Source organism: Xenopus laevis, chromosome 8L (assembly GCF_017654675.1).
Source record: "Xenopus laevis strain J_2021 chromosome 8L, Xenopus_laevis_v10.1, whole genome shotgun sequence".
Taxonomy (NCBI): Eukaryota; Metazoa; Chordata; class Amphibia; order Anura; family Pipidae; genus Xenopus; species Xenopus laevis.
The window spans coordinates 79,665,925-79,684,351 of NC_054385.1; the positions used below are offsets into that span (position 1 = coordinate 79,665,925).

General features: G+C 38.6%; 1 protein-coding gene across 23 annotated transcripts in view; it reads right to left on the reverse strand.

Moving 5' to 3' along the window:
* syne3.L (spectrin repeat containing, nuclear envelope family member 3 L homeolog) overlaps positions 1-16,753 on the reverse strand; it is a 53,294-nt gene extending 36,541 nt beyond the window's left edge. For 10 of the 23 annotated variants that reach the window (XM_018230472.2, XM_018230469.2, XM_018230481.2 and 7 more), the window contains exons 1-4: positions 16,356-16,751; positions 2,595-2,752; positions 2,117-2,289; positions 1,008-1,317 (exon numbers count right to left, since the gene is read on the reverse strand). In XM_018230472.2, the coding sequence (XP_018085961.1) occupies positions 1,008-1,317; positions 2,117-2,289; positions 2,595-2,752; positions 16,356-16,749 (1,035 nt within the window). In that variant the 5' untranslated portion in view covers positions 16,750-16,751. Of the gene's footprint in view, positions 1-1,007; positions 1,318-2,116; positions 2,290-2,594; positions 2,753-16,355 lie in introns of all 23 variants that reach the window. The other 13 variants (XM_041573027.1, XM_018230474.2, XM_018230488.2 and 10 more) reach the window with 3 other exon arrangements.
* Positions 16,754-18,427: the final 1,674 nt, after the last annotated feature.

Here is an 18,427-nt window from a genome sequence, read left to right on the forward strand (position 1 = left end):
CTTTAAGTACAGTTTGCCTGCTGTAAATCATAAAGTTAAGGACTAATAAGGTTTAATAATGTTATCTAGATACACACTAATCAGAGAATAATGTCTGTCTGTTTGTCTGCAGCTGTAGCATGACCCACTCATACAAACACTAAACCTTATTCAATTAAGCATGATATTCTTCACACATTGGAGACTTTGGAGTTGATAGTGTGCCAGGCCTGAGCTGTGTTTTGGCACACAAAAAGGCAGTAATGATTCAGTTCCTGAGCAGGCCAGTATTTGGGGCTTGACCATCCCTAGGCCACTGGGTCCTAGCAGTCAGCGCCCACGTGAGCGCAACCTTCCCCCCTTGAGCGTGTGCTGGAGCACTGGGGATTACGTGTACGTGTAATTGAACAGATTTTTGAACATAATTGTGGTACAAAAGCTAAGACTGAAGTGTCACAACTGATTTGATAAGTGCTATAACAATGTAATTATTTTGAGTGGTCTTGTTGGCTTTGTATCAGTTTCTCCCTCTCTTCTCTTTCAGTTACTGTAATAGCATGCAGGGTATCTTAGGGAAAAGCACAGTGATCAAATGATCCTAACTTACAGCAGCCACATCCTATATATGCATAACTACAAAACAATGCATTATATTATATAACCTATTAATACTACCACAATTTGCCATAATGCAGTCATTTCCTATTTACTGGAATGGAAAATGGCTTCTGGTGGGAAACACTACTTTGACTGCCAAGATTCTCCCTCAGATAAAAAAATGAAGTATTACACGGAATCAATTGCTGGACTTCCTGTTTCACCAGGAAGAGTTTAATTTAAACCACTAATCTGTGTTTTCCATAATGCAGACAGTAAGAATAACCATCTTCTTATAGGAACAGTGTTTTATACAAAGGGCAACAGTGCAAGCTTCTCTCAACATTATACAAGCACAAATAAAATGTGTTAATTAATTGAAATTGGTTTTAAAGACAAATTATAAAAACTTATATGTTTTTAACTACTACCTTGGCTTTCCTCTTTATTTGTTTGTATTCAGTCATCATTTCTTTCTGCACTGTCTCATCCACACTGGGGTCTCCAATCCTGTTGTATAAGGAGGCAGCTTCCTCCAGGAGTCTGTCCAAGAGGCATGACTGGTTGTTGACATCTCTTAGAAGAACCTGTGCTTGTTCATAGTGCCAGCGCTTCTGTTTAAGGCCCAGCTGAAGTTCCACATCTGGTTCCAGGGTCAGTTTCATATTATGGACCCACAGATAAAACTCATCTCTGGCTTTCAGGTACTCATTCCAGTGCAGCCAAACCCACTCGATGCGACTGAGGGAGACACATTGAGACATCTTTACTGCATACTGGAGTAAACAGAGCTCAGTAAGTGAGCTACTCATAAAACAGGCAAAAGTAGTTGTAAGTACATAAGCACGTTGACCACATTGATTTACCATCTGGATATGTATGCCAGGTTGGGGTTTGGTTCCAACAGATCATCCTGCGATCCTGTCAGATTGCAGATTGTCTGTCCATTGAAAAATGCAATTGGTGGGCTATGGGTGCATTGACTGATAAGGAAGAGGAGCTGCAGTTGCAACCCATCATGTTTTTGCACTTTGCATCCTGCCTTCTACAACAATGAATTGTTGAAGGCTTCTGCTCTGAGACCTGTGTTCACCCCCTAAATACATCACTGCAACACTGTATTCATTTCAAATGAATCTATCTCTTCCCACAGGGTATCCTGTGCCTATCTCCAATATGAATCCATCAGTAATTAGCAAAAATGTAGGAAAGGGTCAGGGCAGTAGACTAGACTGCAAAGTATTTTTATTAAGAAGTTAGAAAGCACACTACATGTTTTGGTCTAGGCCCTTTATCAAGTGTATCCCCAAACTTGTGCATCATTTAAAAGCTAGAGTTAAAGAGGATGCCGGCTGCAACAGGGCCCTGTACTTACTGCCTCTCCTATGGCAGACGGTAAGGAAAGGGATTCTTTGCACATTTCAATACTGCGCTCTGTATAAGAGGCAGATTACAGTACTGCCCCTGCTGCAAGTTAGAAGTGGACAAGCACTAAGAGGAAGGCTGCTGACTAAGTAGCACATCAATGTGTAAGCTGTACCTGTGGCAGTGTGTCATATAAACTGTGGTCTCCTCAAACATGCACTTTATTTTCCCTAGCTTGATGTGAATTTCATGTTTCTCTTCCTCACTACTCTTGCTGAGATGATTTTCTGCTGCCATCAGAACCATGTCCAAGAGTAATTTGCCTTCAGGCTCCAGAGCACAGATTTTCTAAATAGAAAACAAACAGTTAAAAATCAGTTGCTAACTCCGTGAAATCAATATACATGTTTTTTTTAAAGGGGGCAAAATAATATTTTCTCTTCAGATCTAAGGACATGTTTTGAATAAAAGGTTTTCACACTTATTTTACCTTTAAGAGAACATTCATTGTACAGTTTATAGAATTACGAGTAAATCAGCCAATGTGAATTAGGAGAATGACTAAAATTAAAAATGTGAATTTTTTATTCACAAATATTAGTATCTATGCATATTTTTGCATATAATAATTTAGATATTTAGCATGGTCTGACCTCTGTCTCCCTGAGCCTGGCCTCCAGGGCAGGTCTGGGCCCTTCAGTGTTATCATTGATCTTCAGTCTCTCATGGACATTTTTCATCCAGGTTTCAGCATTCTCCCAGCTGGTCTCAAATTCACGCTGCGGCACTTGAGTCATCTCATTTGAAAAATCTGAGGTTTATGAAAAAAACAAAACCAAACAGAACATAAAAGCAATGACTGGGTTCAAAATTCATGTTTTTTATAAATATATTTGGGTAAACAACAGGGCACAAGATTTAAAGGATACATATAGGATAAATAAAAAAACTTTAATTTTGTAGGCAATGATGTATATCATATGGTGCTGGTTTTACTTTTGGATGTAAATTAATATTGTCTTTAAAAAGGGACCCTTTACTGGAGCACCCTATAGATTCTCTGATGTTCTCTGATCCATGTCCCTGTTTCAAATGAGGGGTGGAGCATGTCCTAAGGGTCCCTGGCAGAAGCACAGTAAGAGGGGGACAGCCAATCACAGCCCTGCAGTCACACAAGCAAAGACAACCCTCAGTTCCCTATCAGGTCAGCCTAGCTGCTAGTTGGTTCCTATCCTACAGTGCAGTGTGCTAAGTGCCAACGGCTCCCCTGAACAGCCAGACAATTCAGCCGACAAAAAGTAGAAAGTAGAACAGGGAAACATATGATTAGATATCTAGAATATGGCCATTTTACAGGCAGCTGTGCTGTTCTGCTAGTTAAGAAAATGATGGTGGCGAATCCTAACAAGTCTGTAATTCTGTGAAGTCAGAACTCCCTTACTGCTCTCTGTATTCCCACTCTGCAATTAACTACTTCCATATTTCAATTCCAAACAAAATCTAAGTAACGGAAAATATTTGTAGGAATGCAACAGCTTTAAAATCTACCCGGACTGAATCAATACAGGCAATACAGAATTATTTAATTTACGGAAGGGAGTTATGTTTTAAGTCTCTAATCCAGGAATCCCCTTGGAGGAACCACAGTCAGTTGCTCATCACGCATCTCAGCCTTTCACTCTAACAGCAGAAACAGCCCTATACCCCAAGATCCTTTGCTGCCGGTATTTGTGCCAAATGCTTTCATTCTATTGCCAGTGATTCCAAGAAAATGTGCCCTGAGTGAGTGGAAAGAGAGAACTGTAACCACAGGGGTTTCTGACACGTTTCAGCCAAGTGTGGGATATTTTACTGGCATAAGATATATCATGTTATTTGTATTTTTGTGAGTCCCAATTTCGTACCAATCCTGAAAGAAACTGATTTTATTGTTTATATTCACATTTTTTTTTACATGAAAATTATGTAAAAGGCGCAGAATTGTTTTTCTCAACTGACAATAAAGGGAAAACTACAGACTTGGAGCAGAGGCAGAGTGGGCTCAGCTCAGGACAACAAACAGCTCACAACATTGGCACTGTATAATGCCAAGAAATGTTCAATGTACTTTAATAAAATCCAAACTCCATGGGTCACGTTTCAGTGGTGCTCTATCTGGGAACTGTGCTGCTCAACATTTCCATGTATACAGCAGTAACCAAGAAGATTCAGATGGCACACACATAGCAAAATGTGCTTAAACTTTGTGATTTATTTGGATCTCTGCACCATCCACCTTAACTGCTTACTGTTATGGCCCAAGAGGGGCCATAAGAGGAAGCAGTTAAGATGGTACTGCAGATAGTGGATACTGCAGATAGTGGATACTCCTTCTAGAGGTGGGAATTCTAATAAACTCTTGCAAAGAAACAATGTGGATAGATACACTTAATACAGTGTCCCCCATTGGATTGAATGAAGTTCAGAACTATGCATGTTTCTTTTAGTTATGTGATACATTTCTCAATTGTAATATGGAAATGGCCTGTTATGTGGAGATAGATTTTATATCTGTTTTATTTTTTTATATTCACAGTTAATACATTGATACAGATGAGAACACTTACTGATACTGTCAGAATATTTCTTAATATGATATCACATGACTGTCATAGACAGGTATGCACATTTTGCATTAAGGTTTGCACTTAGTAATTACTTGTAATTAGAGGGTGGTACCGAACTCAGGTTTTATCTATTTATACCTGTTTCCTGTTCACTTTTGTAAGAGCACTTGATAAAGGGGGTTGATCCCCTGAAAAGTTGTGCAGAGATCCTAATAGATCACAAAGTTTAAGCACATTTTGCTATGTGTGTGCCATCTGAATCTTCTTGGTTACTGCTATAATGCCAAGAAACTATGGGGCAAATTCACTAACCTGTGGAAATTATCCAGCGACAGCTTCGCTTAATTCGCCAGGACAAAGTTAAATGCGAAATTGCGTCCAGGGAGCTGAACGATGGCGCAGTTTCACTTGCGTTAATTCGGCAAGCAAAGCAAAGTAGCGCTAGCGTTGGCTTATTTGCATACGGTTGGAAGTTAAATTTCAATGGATGTATATGTTGCAACAAATACATTACAATACGCAAGCCCAGGGAACCTTAATAAAATAAAGTAAAGTTGTTATATTGCCCTGCACATGTGCCCAATGTATAGTTTAAGAGAGCTGAAAAGAAGGAAGTAGTGTTCTGGCTATTATGTTACACATCCAGTCACTCCAGCCTTTATACATTACATTTTTGGCTAACTAACTATATTAGAAACATTTTTTATTTTGCACTTCTATTTACCCAGTTTTTATTTTCATATTGAACAATTCCTTTAAATGAGGTGCTCGGCCTTGACATCTTCCATGAATACAGTGCTACATTCAGCAGCACTGTATTCAAGAGGGCATGCTGGGGATGGCACATAAGTATCCCCTATGTCACCCCCTCCCATGCGGGTCATTCTGAAGAACATGTCAGGAAATGGAAGCAGGTGCAGGGTGCAGCAAAGTCAAGTACTTATGCAAGGTGTTAAGTACAGGGCTACCTATTGCCTGATAACTCTGCACCTTGCACTAGATTTTTAATCCTGCATAAGGTCCAGAGTGCAGCTATGCCCTGGATGCAATGAGCACTAAGGGGTGCTATATTATGTATCACTGGCTACATGATGAGGATGATTTTAGAAAATGATGTATGTTATTTAGAATTTATGAAAATTGGTCTTTTCGGTGAAAAGGTAGATAAGATTTACTTGCACAACAGTTTATATTTTAAACCAATACAATTCCAATATAGTGTGCACTCCACAGATCAGTAGCCAGCGGTGAATTTTAAAAGCAGCTTTATTTACCGTACAATCCTCCTAACTTGTTTTGTGTGGTCCCACACGTACTCATTTCTTTTAAACCACAACTAATATGTAACCGCGACAGCTGATCTTCCTATTTGCAAATCCAGAGAAAATGGCAATACGTGAAAAAAGAGGTTTCCTTGGCAACACAAGAACAAATCCCCCAAAACACACTAAGAAGAGTCCATATGTAGAAGTACATTAGTATATGTAGAGGGAACTTTGTACATTTCCTGTGAGTCATTTTCCCCGCTCACGAGCAGTTTCCTCTGGTTAGTCACCCTCCTGCCTCAGAGTCTGCTAACAGCACAAACACATCTGGAGCTTATTGAGATGAAACTGTTTATAAGGAGGGGTGGAGCATTCTGGCTATTGTTATATTCTGCCAGTTGGCAACCCATGCCCCCAAATGAGCCCTTTGTCTTTCCGCGTGGCAAACAACTTCCATAAAGATATCATGAGACCTGTGTTATGCTAAAGTGCATTCAGTGAGTGTGAGCATCTTGTGGGGATTCTATGATACTGTATTTATTACAAATCTAGGTAGTACTGTCAATGTGTCCTTTAATTTAGGTAACAATACACCACGGAGGGCAGGATTGTTTGCCACATATTTCTGCCAGCAGGAAACTCTGTGCCTTCTGACAAACACACAATAAAAAGCAGGCGGGCTACAACCCATTTAATAGCATATTTATTGAGGAAGTATTTAAAATATTTGGCATGCAGTCTGATTTATGTGGCAGGTACAGAACTATCCATTTGAGGAAGGTACAAGCTCTCCCTGAGTAAGTCACAACTGGCCATTGCCTAATGAATAAGTAATTCAGGTCCCCTCTCGTTATAAAAAAAACACTATAATTACTGTCTGGAACATGTGCCAATTCAAGAGCCCTGTTCTTTAACTCCATGGTTAGCAAACTATTTATAATTGGGTGTACAAGTGCAGGTTTAGTAAGGGAGTGTAGATTAGCACTCCTCATCCACTTACTGAATAACCCCAAATAATGTATAATAGTGTTTGAAGGGCCAGTAAAACAAAGATTAAAAAGGCTTCACATACATTTATGGGCAGATTTATCAAAGGTCGAATTTCGAATTTATGTGAATTTTTTTACTCTAATAAATTTGAATATACTCACAACTTGAATGGGAAGTTATTTAAGAAAAAATTTGAACGTCTACTATTTGATCGATGAGTCTTGACCCAAAAATTAAAAATTGAATTTGAATTGAATTAGAATCGGGTTTTCCCTCCGAAAAAAACTCGAAAGTCAGGAAGGCAATTAACACATTCAAATGGTTCTCTTAGAAGGAGGGAGTAACTTAACACACTTTGGATTCAATGCAATGAGTAAAAGGTTTATCACTTGAAAAGTTATTGGTGAGATTCAATTTGAAATGCAATTCAATTCAGGAAAACTTATCTCACAGTTTATCACGTGAAAACTTTATTGAAGTCTATGGAAAAAAATGGAAATGAATTTGGAGAAAAGTTTTTTCTCCTCGAATTGAATTTCGTCCATGACTTTTCACATGATAAATTGTGAGATAACTTTTTCTCACTAAATTGAATCTGGCCCTTTATTTCTTCTTCCACTCAAAGGCTACAACTGGTCATACTTGAAAAGATCTACTTGTTTAGCGTGGTTGTCATTGGGAGTTGACTGCATCCATTGGCCTGATACATATCTGTCTGTTCCTCAGTCAGCCAGGCTGTCAGTTTGGCCTTATACAAGGTACAATAAACTTTGAATTTGGTTTGAAGGGGTTAAGTGGGCAGCTAAAATCAGATTGTGTATGGCCAGTTTAAGCATTGTGTGATAATCCCTTAAGAAATATCAATTTGGGAGTAGCCTATAGGTGGAGTGCAGTCTGGCCAGAACCACAAGTTATGAGAGAGCTGGAATGTAAAGACTAATAAATCTCCCTAAGGCCAAATGCACGCATGAATGCTTTGTGTACATTGCATTATTTTCTGTTGTGGTGTTTTATGTGCATGCAAAGTAAATAAATGTTTTTAGGTTAAAGTACCTTTAAAATACAAGCTTTCATATAAACTATAGATATTAGCATGTTGTGTTTGGCGGCATAGCTCACTTGTATGCATGTTTTATATAATGCACGGCCCCAGGATTCAAACATAACAAGCATATTTGTTAACACAGAGACAAATCTTTTTTTTCATGCTTTTATTTGGTCATGGAATTCCTTGGTGACTTATATTTTATATCTTTATTCAATGTATAAATGGTGCTTAGTAATGCCATTGGCCATAGCTGATGCTTAGTAATGTAATTTGTGTTATATGACTCTCTGAAACTTGTGTTTTATAAAAAGTAATGTATTACCTTTTGTAAAATATATGGATATAAGAAGTCACCTTAGAGTTTCATAACCTGCATATATCACTTGTGTATCATAAGAATGAATGTACTAGCTAAGACAGGTATATGACAGGGAAAACCTGAATTCAGACAATCCAGTGCATGGTGCAGAGCGTTAAGCAGGCAGTGAGCACTTGGCTCCCCAGCACCCTGTGTTTCCTATCTTGCACGTCAAAGAGATTATAAAAAGTGATAATCAGAGAAAACAGCATTTGTGTGTTCATTATTTGGCATTATTAAATATGATATTTCTAAAAGTTACAAAGACTTCTTTTACATGTCCTTATGCAAGAGTGAGGAGACCGGAGTCAAAATGGCAGCTGTCCAACATGGACAGTTTAAGGACTGGATTCTTAATTTCACAAAGGGACACTTGTTCTCATTTACTATTAATAGGCACAACATGCATATACACATGCAAATTTCTATACATTAACACACCACGTAGAAAGCACTTGTTTCTATTTTTTCTTGTGCCTGATATCAGTACACTAGGGAACCCTGTACTTCACACCTGCCTCTAACTAAGGCTAAAATTTTAAATTGGCCACAAGACTAAAATCCAAACAAATGTATCTAATTTAGCATTTTAATCAGAATGCAGCTCCTTACTGGTCTACCATCTGCTATAGGCACCATTAGACTTGCAGGTAAATCCTTGGTGTGCATAAGCAAGGACTTTTGTCATAATCCACTTAACGACAAGAATAAGCCAGAAAAACCACAATTGTACAGCTCCCTCCAGCACAAAAAGAACAATAAATGGAGGTGCCTTGGAGATATTATAAAGTCAATTAAACCAAACAGCCACATCCTTCTAAATAGTATGCATGAAATAACTAGGAATGCTCTAAAAAGTTTACATATATTATTTATTATAGGCACAAAAACAGTAAAATGCATTTGAAGATTATATAGTTAAGGCTGCCAGCAAAACCACTTTAAAGTAGAAAGAGAAGCCAACAAAAACAGAAAGTTTACTGCACAGAACCTACCCAGCTTTCATGAACCAGTCTCCTGGCATCAGCTCTCAGTAACTTACTGCTACAATGGGAAAGAGCTATAAAAACATATTTAAAAATCTATGGAGTTTCAGTTCTTCTGCTAAAACTGGTTTTGTTGGCGGGATACTTTAGTTAATTAATGTGAAGAAAGAATGAAATAGCAAATTGTATTAACCCACTCCCCTTTTTTCCAACACGACCTTCTGTCATGCCAGTTTTGTTTTAATGGGATAGGGTAACCCTCATTATACCTTGCATAAGTATTCACCAACCTTTCACATTTCCAAATTCTACCCAGAGTGATTTTGCTTAGCTCTTTCAGGCACATTTTCTTCATGTTGTTCATGTTAGTTTGATGTTGCCTAAAACAGGACTTTGACTGGGCCATTGGAGTACATTTACCTCACTCCAGTGTTACTTTGGGGTCATTATTCTGCTGAAAGATGGACTTTCTACAAAGGTCGAACTCCAAAATATTGACTCACAGAGTAAATAACTATGCTAATAACAAATCTTTCTTCTTTTAATTACAAGAGCATCATTATTTATGAAGAGTTGCAATATGAAAATTGGATTGCAGGGCCTTGCTCACATGAGCTTACAAGCTAAAGGAAATGTGCTACTTGTACTATAATTAACTGCAGGAACTAGGGATAGACAGAAGAGGCTAGAAGAGAGTTCCCTGCAATTCATCATCAGGAAGAATGAGGAACGTTATATACCCTTCTCTTCAGTCACCTCAGAGTTCCATAAGCTGTCATGCTTTTATAGGGTCATAAAGCTCTTTTGTGACTTCTGTTTCCTTATATTTTGATTATTCCCTGAGTCTACTCTCAAAGTACTGTAGTGTATTCAACCTGCAGCACAGATGCATGTTAGTTCATTTGTAATTCATCTTAAAATTCATCTTAAAATTACTAATGCCAAAAGAAGTCTGGAGCTTTTTCTCCCTAAAGATAGCTCTACATTTTGCAGTTTAGGTATGAAAAAAAAATTGATAGGAAAAGACTTTTCCTATCAATTTATACAAGACTGCAGACAGAGAACATCTTACATGTGGCTCTTGAAGGATGCCAGGGGTTATCATTTAGAAACAATTTAAAGGCGGCACAGCGAAGATGCCTCTTTTATAAAGTTTCTGTATTAGTGTTAGTACATGTTCATGCCAATACAAGGGAACAATATATATATATATATAATATATATTATAGTCCCATCGGCACTCACCATTCCAATCCGTCACTGGCCGAGAGATGTATAGATTTTTTAAGATAAAAGGAATCAAACATGCATGTGTCACTGTCAAATTTAGCTGCCAGCATTATTTTGGTGGCAATCATGAAAGTGTTTCACACTCACAGCAATTCCCAGTAATTAGAATGGAAAGCAATGTCACGGAAACAAAATTACAAGCTTTGCACTAACTCATTCACTGCAAAATTAGTGATTTTTGAATCAAGGAACAAATCAACTATATCAGTACCACTAAACAAGAACAATAAGTAATTTGAATCGTGCCAGAATATGTTAATATTTTTTTCGAATAATCTACAAATTACAAACATTCCTCAATCTATTCATGTTATAATGTTGCAGACTGACTGTGAAAGATCACCATTACCATCCTGTTGGATCCTTTCCATAGCATGTGGCTGGGCTTCCCATAAAGGATCTTTGTTTAATCAAAGTAACCGTTTCTGTTGAAATGAATCTGCATTTCTCTTATCCAAAGTGCACGCTGAACACACACTTCTTTGTCTGAAGAGTGGCTTTTTTTTCATCAATTATATCAAATCAATTGAATTTTCTAAATCCTAATAAGGCATAGCCTCCTCAAAATTCAGCCATTTGTGTATTTGGCTACAGTTAGCCATTAACTTTAGATTGTATGTTCTGTTTCTCCAAACTACTTTTATCATCAGTAATTTCTTTCTTGCACTATATTTTCTCTTCTTGGTAAGACTTTTACATAGATGGCCATTATAAGACACAAGACCATGTTAGGGTGCAATGAATAGGTGCAAACCACCCTGCTTTTTGCACTTTGCTCCCAGTCCTGCTCCCAAGAAACCAGTGGTGGCAAAAATATTAGAGCTGACACCCACACACTCACAATATCAGGAAGCGACTATTGTTTTCTAACTTATAGTAGTCTGATCAAAACGAATTGCTTTGGGCAATTGCACTGGTACATTTTAGCACCTAGCTTTGTATATGAGCCCTATTGTACTAGTAAGTAGTTTACACATTGAAGTTCAATTTATACATATTGTATGTTAATAACCTAATTTAAGAATACTTTTTTTGTTGTTTGAGTTCTCTTGCAATTCAAGTTGAAAACACCATTTGTGCTATGTTTATTCTGGAGGACTGATGTGTTTTTTTTTATTTTGAATCAAAATGTGTATTTTGCAACTGCTCTGTCACTGATGGATATCCCAGTATGTTGAGTCTCTCAGAGAATGTTTGAACTGTGAGTGTAACGTGATCCACAATGGACAAATGGGCAGCAATGTGCAAAAACTCACCATACCTGAAAACCATCATTGCAAATTCTTTCACTAGTGGCAATGAATAGGTCACATTTCATATAATTGAAAGTGCTTCAGAGACCGATGTTCCAGTGTACTGGGCTGTTATTCTTATAAACTGTGTAATTTAATCACCAGTAAAGGTGATTTTGTGACCTTCCCTTAAAGTCCAAGCATTCCTAACCATACAACCAATTGTTAGAGGATGCTGGGAGATGCAGTCTAGACAAATCTGGGCACCCAAGAATAAAACAGAGACCTAAAGTGTGTATCTCAAGACACGTGTAGGGTTGCCACCTTTTCTGGAAAAAAAATACCGGCCTTCCTATATTCTTTGTTTTTTCATATTATTAACATTAGGATCAACCATCATTTTTACCGGCCAGGCCGGTAAAACACCAGTCAGATGGCTAGCCTAGACACGTGGCATGCATGGAAATATCTTGAAAGAAATGTTGACTTCCACATACTTACATAGTTTATACAAGTACCGAGAGTGCTTGTTCTGGTTTGAACAAGGTAAAAGAATGCATATTAAACCATAACAGGGGGCAACAGGTCTCAAAAAATGTAAAATGAGGCAGGTCCCAGCAGATAATCATGCTTTAGGTCTCACCTGTCTCTTTATAAATAGTGGTATAGAAGTTGTAAGATTTAGAGGTATGTACAGTCACATATATTACATGCAGTCTCAGACATATTTAGTGAGGGTGTACAATATTGAGCTATAACCTGAATGTCTACAAATCCTGAGATTTCATTTAGTTTCACATCGAGGGGTTATTGAGCCCATCACAGGGCTGGACATCTGTGAAATGAGACAATTACATATGAATCAAACTACAGTGTAGATCTGCTCCACTATTCCTGCATACAGTATATGTCTGGTAAAGAACATTATTAGTTAAAGTAACATGATCCCTGAGACTCCAAGCACCATGTCACGTCAAACTAGCAGCTGGGCTCATATCAGTGCCACCCAACCATGGCCCCTACTGCAAATTGAAGTATGTTGGACACAGCTTCTTAATAATAGTTTATCTTTATAGAAACAGGACACCTACTTCAAAATTTCCCAGCATTTTAAATAAGAATTATTATGAAAAATAAATTACAAATTTACAATTAATGAAAAATCAGTGCCATTGTAAACTTCCTCAAATAGATGCCTGGTAAGGCAAGAATATGAAAAAGCTCAGGGCAGCAATGCCTGAATATACTATTTAGTTTAGAACGATCCAAATCACCTTCCATGACATTATAAAGACAAATATAGTTGGCCTTTGCAAACAAATAGGCCATTATTGTTGATTAGCTTAATGCACTGAGAATGAAGAATGATAAACACAAAGCATTTTTGGCACTTATTTGGCACTTTGGCCACAAACATGGACTGTCTTATTAAATTGATTCACTGGATCAAAATTGGCTAAATCACTGTAGGAGATATCAATCCCAGGACAACCCACTAGAAAGCCCCGAAAACATATGAATAAAACCAAATATCTTGAGAAATACAATTCAACATGCAAAACAACCTTCATCTAAATGTTTCACTGTACTTTACTTATAGATATCAAATTATAACAACACCACTTGTACAGTAAGACCACTGAATAAATAATACTTAGCTTGTGCAGTTAGCTTTTTTAACACTGCACCCCTTAATAACTGTTTACATGTGTAACACTGAGTAGTGCTGCAACATGTCTGACATACTAATATTTTCCCTGTCGTCCAGTCTAAACAACAGAATGCAATGAGAAAAGTCAAGAGCAATGTCAATGGCCTATTTTTATATGATCTGCACTGCTGGTTTTGGCTTTTAAGACAATGTATCAGATCTGTTTCAGGGTGGAGATTTAATAGCAGAGGAAATAAAAATAAAATAAGTGGCTTTAAAGCTATTTGTAAATGTAACTTTAATGGGACAATATGTTGTTGTTTATATTATCTGCACTGCTGGTTTGGTTTTTTAAGACAATGTAGCATACCTCCCAACATTTGAAAAATCAAGAGGGGGATAAAAACTTCTGCTGTACTGTCATGCCCATTTTTGGCCACACCTCCTAATTATCATGTCCATTTTACAAAATTTGGCAGGTCATGATAGTTGGAACACATTTCTGGGAGTTGTAGTGCAATGTTGTATGTGTTATAGCAGTTTTGCTATTGAAAGTAAATTCTCCTTAAAGCAGCTAGTTTCTGTTCTCCCAAGAGACCTGCTTATCTTAAATAGTTACAATTTTTCCTTTGCTTAGCTTAAATAGTTACAAAAGTATTAAAGTACCGCTACTGACTGTTCAGGGCTCTCTGCCAAATAGCCTCTTATTTTAATTACGTTTCAGAAATGTTGAATGTTTTTCTGGTGTCAGTGAAGGAGATCAAAGAGAAAGTCAGGACATTTCAGTAAGAACTGAGTGCTAAGCTGTCAAAATCAGGACAGCGGAAAGTCTTATGAGAATGATCTCTATAAATCATTGCGTACATGTGGGGTTTCAAAAACAATAAAATAAGTGCTTTCTACATGTTTTGGCTTGGTGTGATTATGATTTTAGGTTTATATTTAAATGTAAGCAGGATAGGCTTGAGTGACATGGAGAACTTAACTAGCAACACTGCTAAGAAAGCACACTTTCTTGTAAATAACTGACAGTGCTACATCTACATACAACAACAAATCTACTCTACTGGCTTGACACTTAGGAATGTTTCAATGTTGCCTCGGGGCTGGCAGGCCCCCTACTCAGTCTGCATTCGTTTGGGGAGGGTGGAGATAGTAGACAGCTGAATTCCTTAAACCTCTACCATAAATAATCAACACTGGCTAATCCACAGTGACATGCATCCACCCTTCCTTATTTGTTCTAAGAAACTTCAGGTACATTTCCAGGCTCAGTGGGTCCCAGGCCAATAGAATTTACAAATTAACTTGCCCAGGACAGTGAGATGCCCATAGGATTAAGGATTTATTTATATTCCTTTATCCCATAATCTCCTATTTCACTAGCATGTAGAAAGGATCATGCTCTATTATATATCTATTAAATTGTAGATAATAACAGGAGAGTTATTGTTGAGCTGTTGAAGTTTCTGCTGGCACTTGATTACGATAACTGTTTCACAACTGCCTGCTGATTTCAATTCTGCAGTGACCTTAAGTCACCCACCTGTCTCTACACTTAAAGGAAACTTAAAGCCAAATGGAACTCCCCTTCTATATAAAGTACATGTTACACTGTACTGCTCTTGGATTCCATTTACACACAAGCTCCATATAAAATACTATCCCTCAGAATCTATCACCCATCATTATATATATATATATATTATATATATAGTATATATAATGTAGTTTGAACTGAATGTGGCTTTAGCTTATCATTAAAGTACTAAGTGTTTTATTAGGGGTCTTTAATAATACACAACACTTTATATTTGTGTTGGTGCGAAACGGTGTGATGCCGGCTACCATCACATGGTTTGATATGTAACAACACTATCAATGCTTAATATAGATTTTGACTTACACCAGAGGAAGGAATTTACCTGTACACATTTCACTACCTAACTTTATGTATACAGGTATTGCATGTTGACATGGCATATAGCAGACATGGACAGCTACGCTGCCTATTCACAACACAGTCTCTCATAACTAGCAATGCATTCACCTATTACAAATTACACAGCATATATTTAATCTAGTTTGGCGCTATTTCAAGGTAAGCTAAGCAAAAAAGCACACAGCTGGCACACTATGCAAATAATTTTATTCCTGAAACACCAGTATTTTTCTGTAACAATGTACAATATAAAAATGACACTGATTCAAACATGCTCAGATCGGAGAAGTAAATAGATGCAATTATGACATAATAAAAGCTGCTGAGAGCCAAATCCCATGCCTGCCAGGTTAGCAAATGTTGTACATCTCCGCTGACTAATGCAATCAGCACTTAATATGACACAGACATTTAGAATATGATAATATTCACAGTCAGCTTACAATGTACTGATATACGAGTGCAGGGTCTAACATCCATAGAAGCTCTTTTACAGCAGTGCTGGCACAGGGCTGCAATTGTATACAACACAATGATGACTGGCACATGAATCCTACAATGTATATAATGTGTAATGTTTTAAGCAACAAGATTCACCAATGTGTATCATGAAAAGCAACCAGGCCACTTACTGGCTGCAAACAAACAGAATGTATCACTTGTCCTTTTCTAATGTCTTTGCAGAGGAGAATGTCCAGTTTGAGATAAAGTAACAGTCCTCCATACACCCTGCACTGCCTGGTACAGCCAATAACACTGCCCATAATAACTTTGAATAAGTTGCTACAATGGCAGAGATAGTGCCCCATATACCCCTCAATGATACTCTATTAGAGCACAGCTAGTAACTAGTCTCCATTCACCCACACATAGTGATAGTACTAGTGCTCTGGAAATACAAGTAGCGCTGCCCCTAATCCGCCAGCCCCACCGACCCCACGCTCCTTGCTTCCCCGCCGCTATATTTATATACACACACTGATATACCCGCTACACTCAGCCACTGCTAGCCCACCCACTGCTAGCCCACCCCGAGTGTCACCTACCAGGGACGGAAAGGGTCCGGTATTGTCCTGGCCAGTATCGGGTCACTATTGAAAGCAGAAGGCAGTCAGCGGGGACCGGATTTGAAACGCGTAATTTGTGAGTGGCTCCTCCCCCTCTTCCTGTGTCACTGTACTGAGCCGACTGGCAGGCGCAGGGCGCCGTCTGCTGCCAGGCTATATAAGGACAGCTCGTCCAGGGAACTGCTGGCACAATGCTTTGGGGCTGGAACTGTAATTTTTCTATTCTCAAGGGCTGTGGTGAGACAGGGCAAGTCAACTCCAGTGCTTGGGTGAGACGAGGAGAAATAGGTAGCTGTGGCGGGCACGGGCGAGAGCCAGTAACTAGGCGGCATGTCACTGAGCAAGGGCAGCTATTACGGATACAGCTTTCCATCGCGTGCTTGTCACGTGGCTTTGTGAGCAGGGAGGTCACGCTGGCCCTGGCAGATAATGTTTGTCTGTCTTATTGGGTGGGTGTATAGCTGTGTATTCATTCATTGTGCACACCCTGAAAACACATTTTTATTCCTGCATAAATAAAAAAGGGCAGGTACTAGCAGAAACCAAACAGGCAGGCTTGTCAAATCATTAAGTAGTTTATTTCTCGTACACAAGGATGCAGCCTTACATGTTTCATATCACTCAGATACTTAATGATCAGCCTATGATTAATTATCTGATTGATATGAAACGCGTAAGGCTGCATCCTTGTGTACTGAAATAAACTACTTAATGATTTGACAAGCCTGCCTGTTTGGTTTCTGCTAGTACCTGCCCTTTTTTATTTATGCAGGAATAAAAATTTGTTTTCAGGGTGTGCACAATGAATGAATACACAGCTATACACCCACCCAATAAGACAGACAAACATTATCTGCCAGGGCCAGCGTGACCTCCCTGCTCACAAAGCCACGTGACAAGCACGCGATTGAAAGCTGTATCCGTAATAGCTGCCCTAGCTCTTTATACGGTGGTCCGCTCCCCAAGCTGAGGTTTCAGGGCGGCGCCCCTGGACCACCCTTCACAACTGGTGAGTTCTATCAAAAACCTGAGATTTGTTTACTTTCAACTATTATCAAAAAAAATGTGTTATCTGTATTAAATTTTTATTCCTGTCCAGGATAGAATGGAGAGGCCACAGTAATTATACTAAAATGTATAAAAGGACCAACTTTGCTACTGATCTAGTAATTAATAGCAAGCAATCGGGTGATTGCGTTTACCCATTGCTTGTTTAAAACTGAACATCATGTTGGTTGTTATAGACAACTACACCTGGGAAAACGCTGGGCCTTTAATTACAGATGGGGTTGCTTCTGAAATTAGACACATGCAATCACTGGCCATTAGAGGGAAGCAGGCCCGGACTGGCAATCTGTGGGTTCTGGCAAATGCCAGAGGGGCTGCTGTAAAGTGCCATAGAAAGTCAGTATTTAGTGGGCCGGTGCGGGCCTCTGTGTACCTGAAACGCCAGGGCCTATTTTAATTCTCAGTCCAGACCTGGAGGGAAGGAACAATAGCTGAATGTGGCCTGATAGGCCTGTGCATTGTGCCTGCTGATGGGCCTGCCCCACAAACATCTGGAAGAAAATAAGACAGATATCAATCGTAGTTTAGTCTTCCCATCAGGGCAAGGTCTACATCAGCATGGTGATGCACTCATGGCCTATATTAACCTTCACTATGATCAGATCATTGGTCCTAGTGCTAAACAGATCAGCCTGATATCACCTAGCCCACGATGGGCATATCAAGGAAAGATCCTCTTGTTTGGCTACCACAACAATGCAGACCTTCTGGTGTATGGCCAGCTGGCGTTTTATTCACACCATTATTTTACAGCAGCCTAGATGGTGTACTTAATGGGAGAAATTCAGACAGGGAAGAATTTTTAGCTCTAATATCTGGTTACATTTACTCCGTGACACTTCATAGACATTATTCTTCATTCGTTTCAGTCCCTGCCTAAGTGGAGCTTACAATCCAAGTTCTTGATCTTGACAAACTCTATATTATGAGGAGCCAATAACCTGTATGTTTTTGGACTGTGGGGAAAAAAAAACACAAGTATG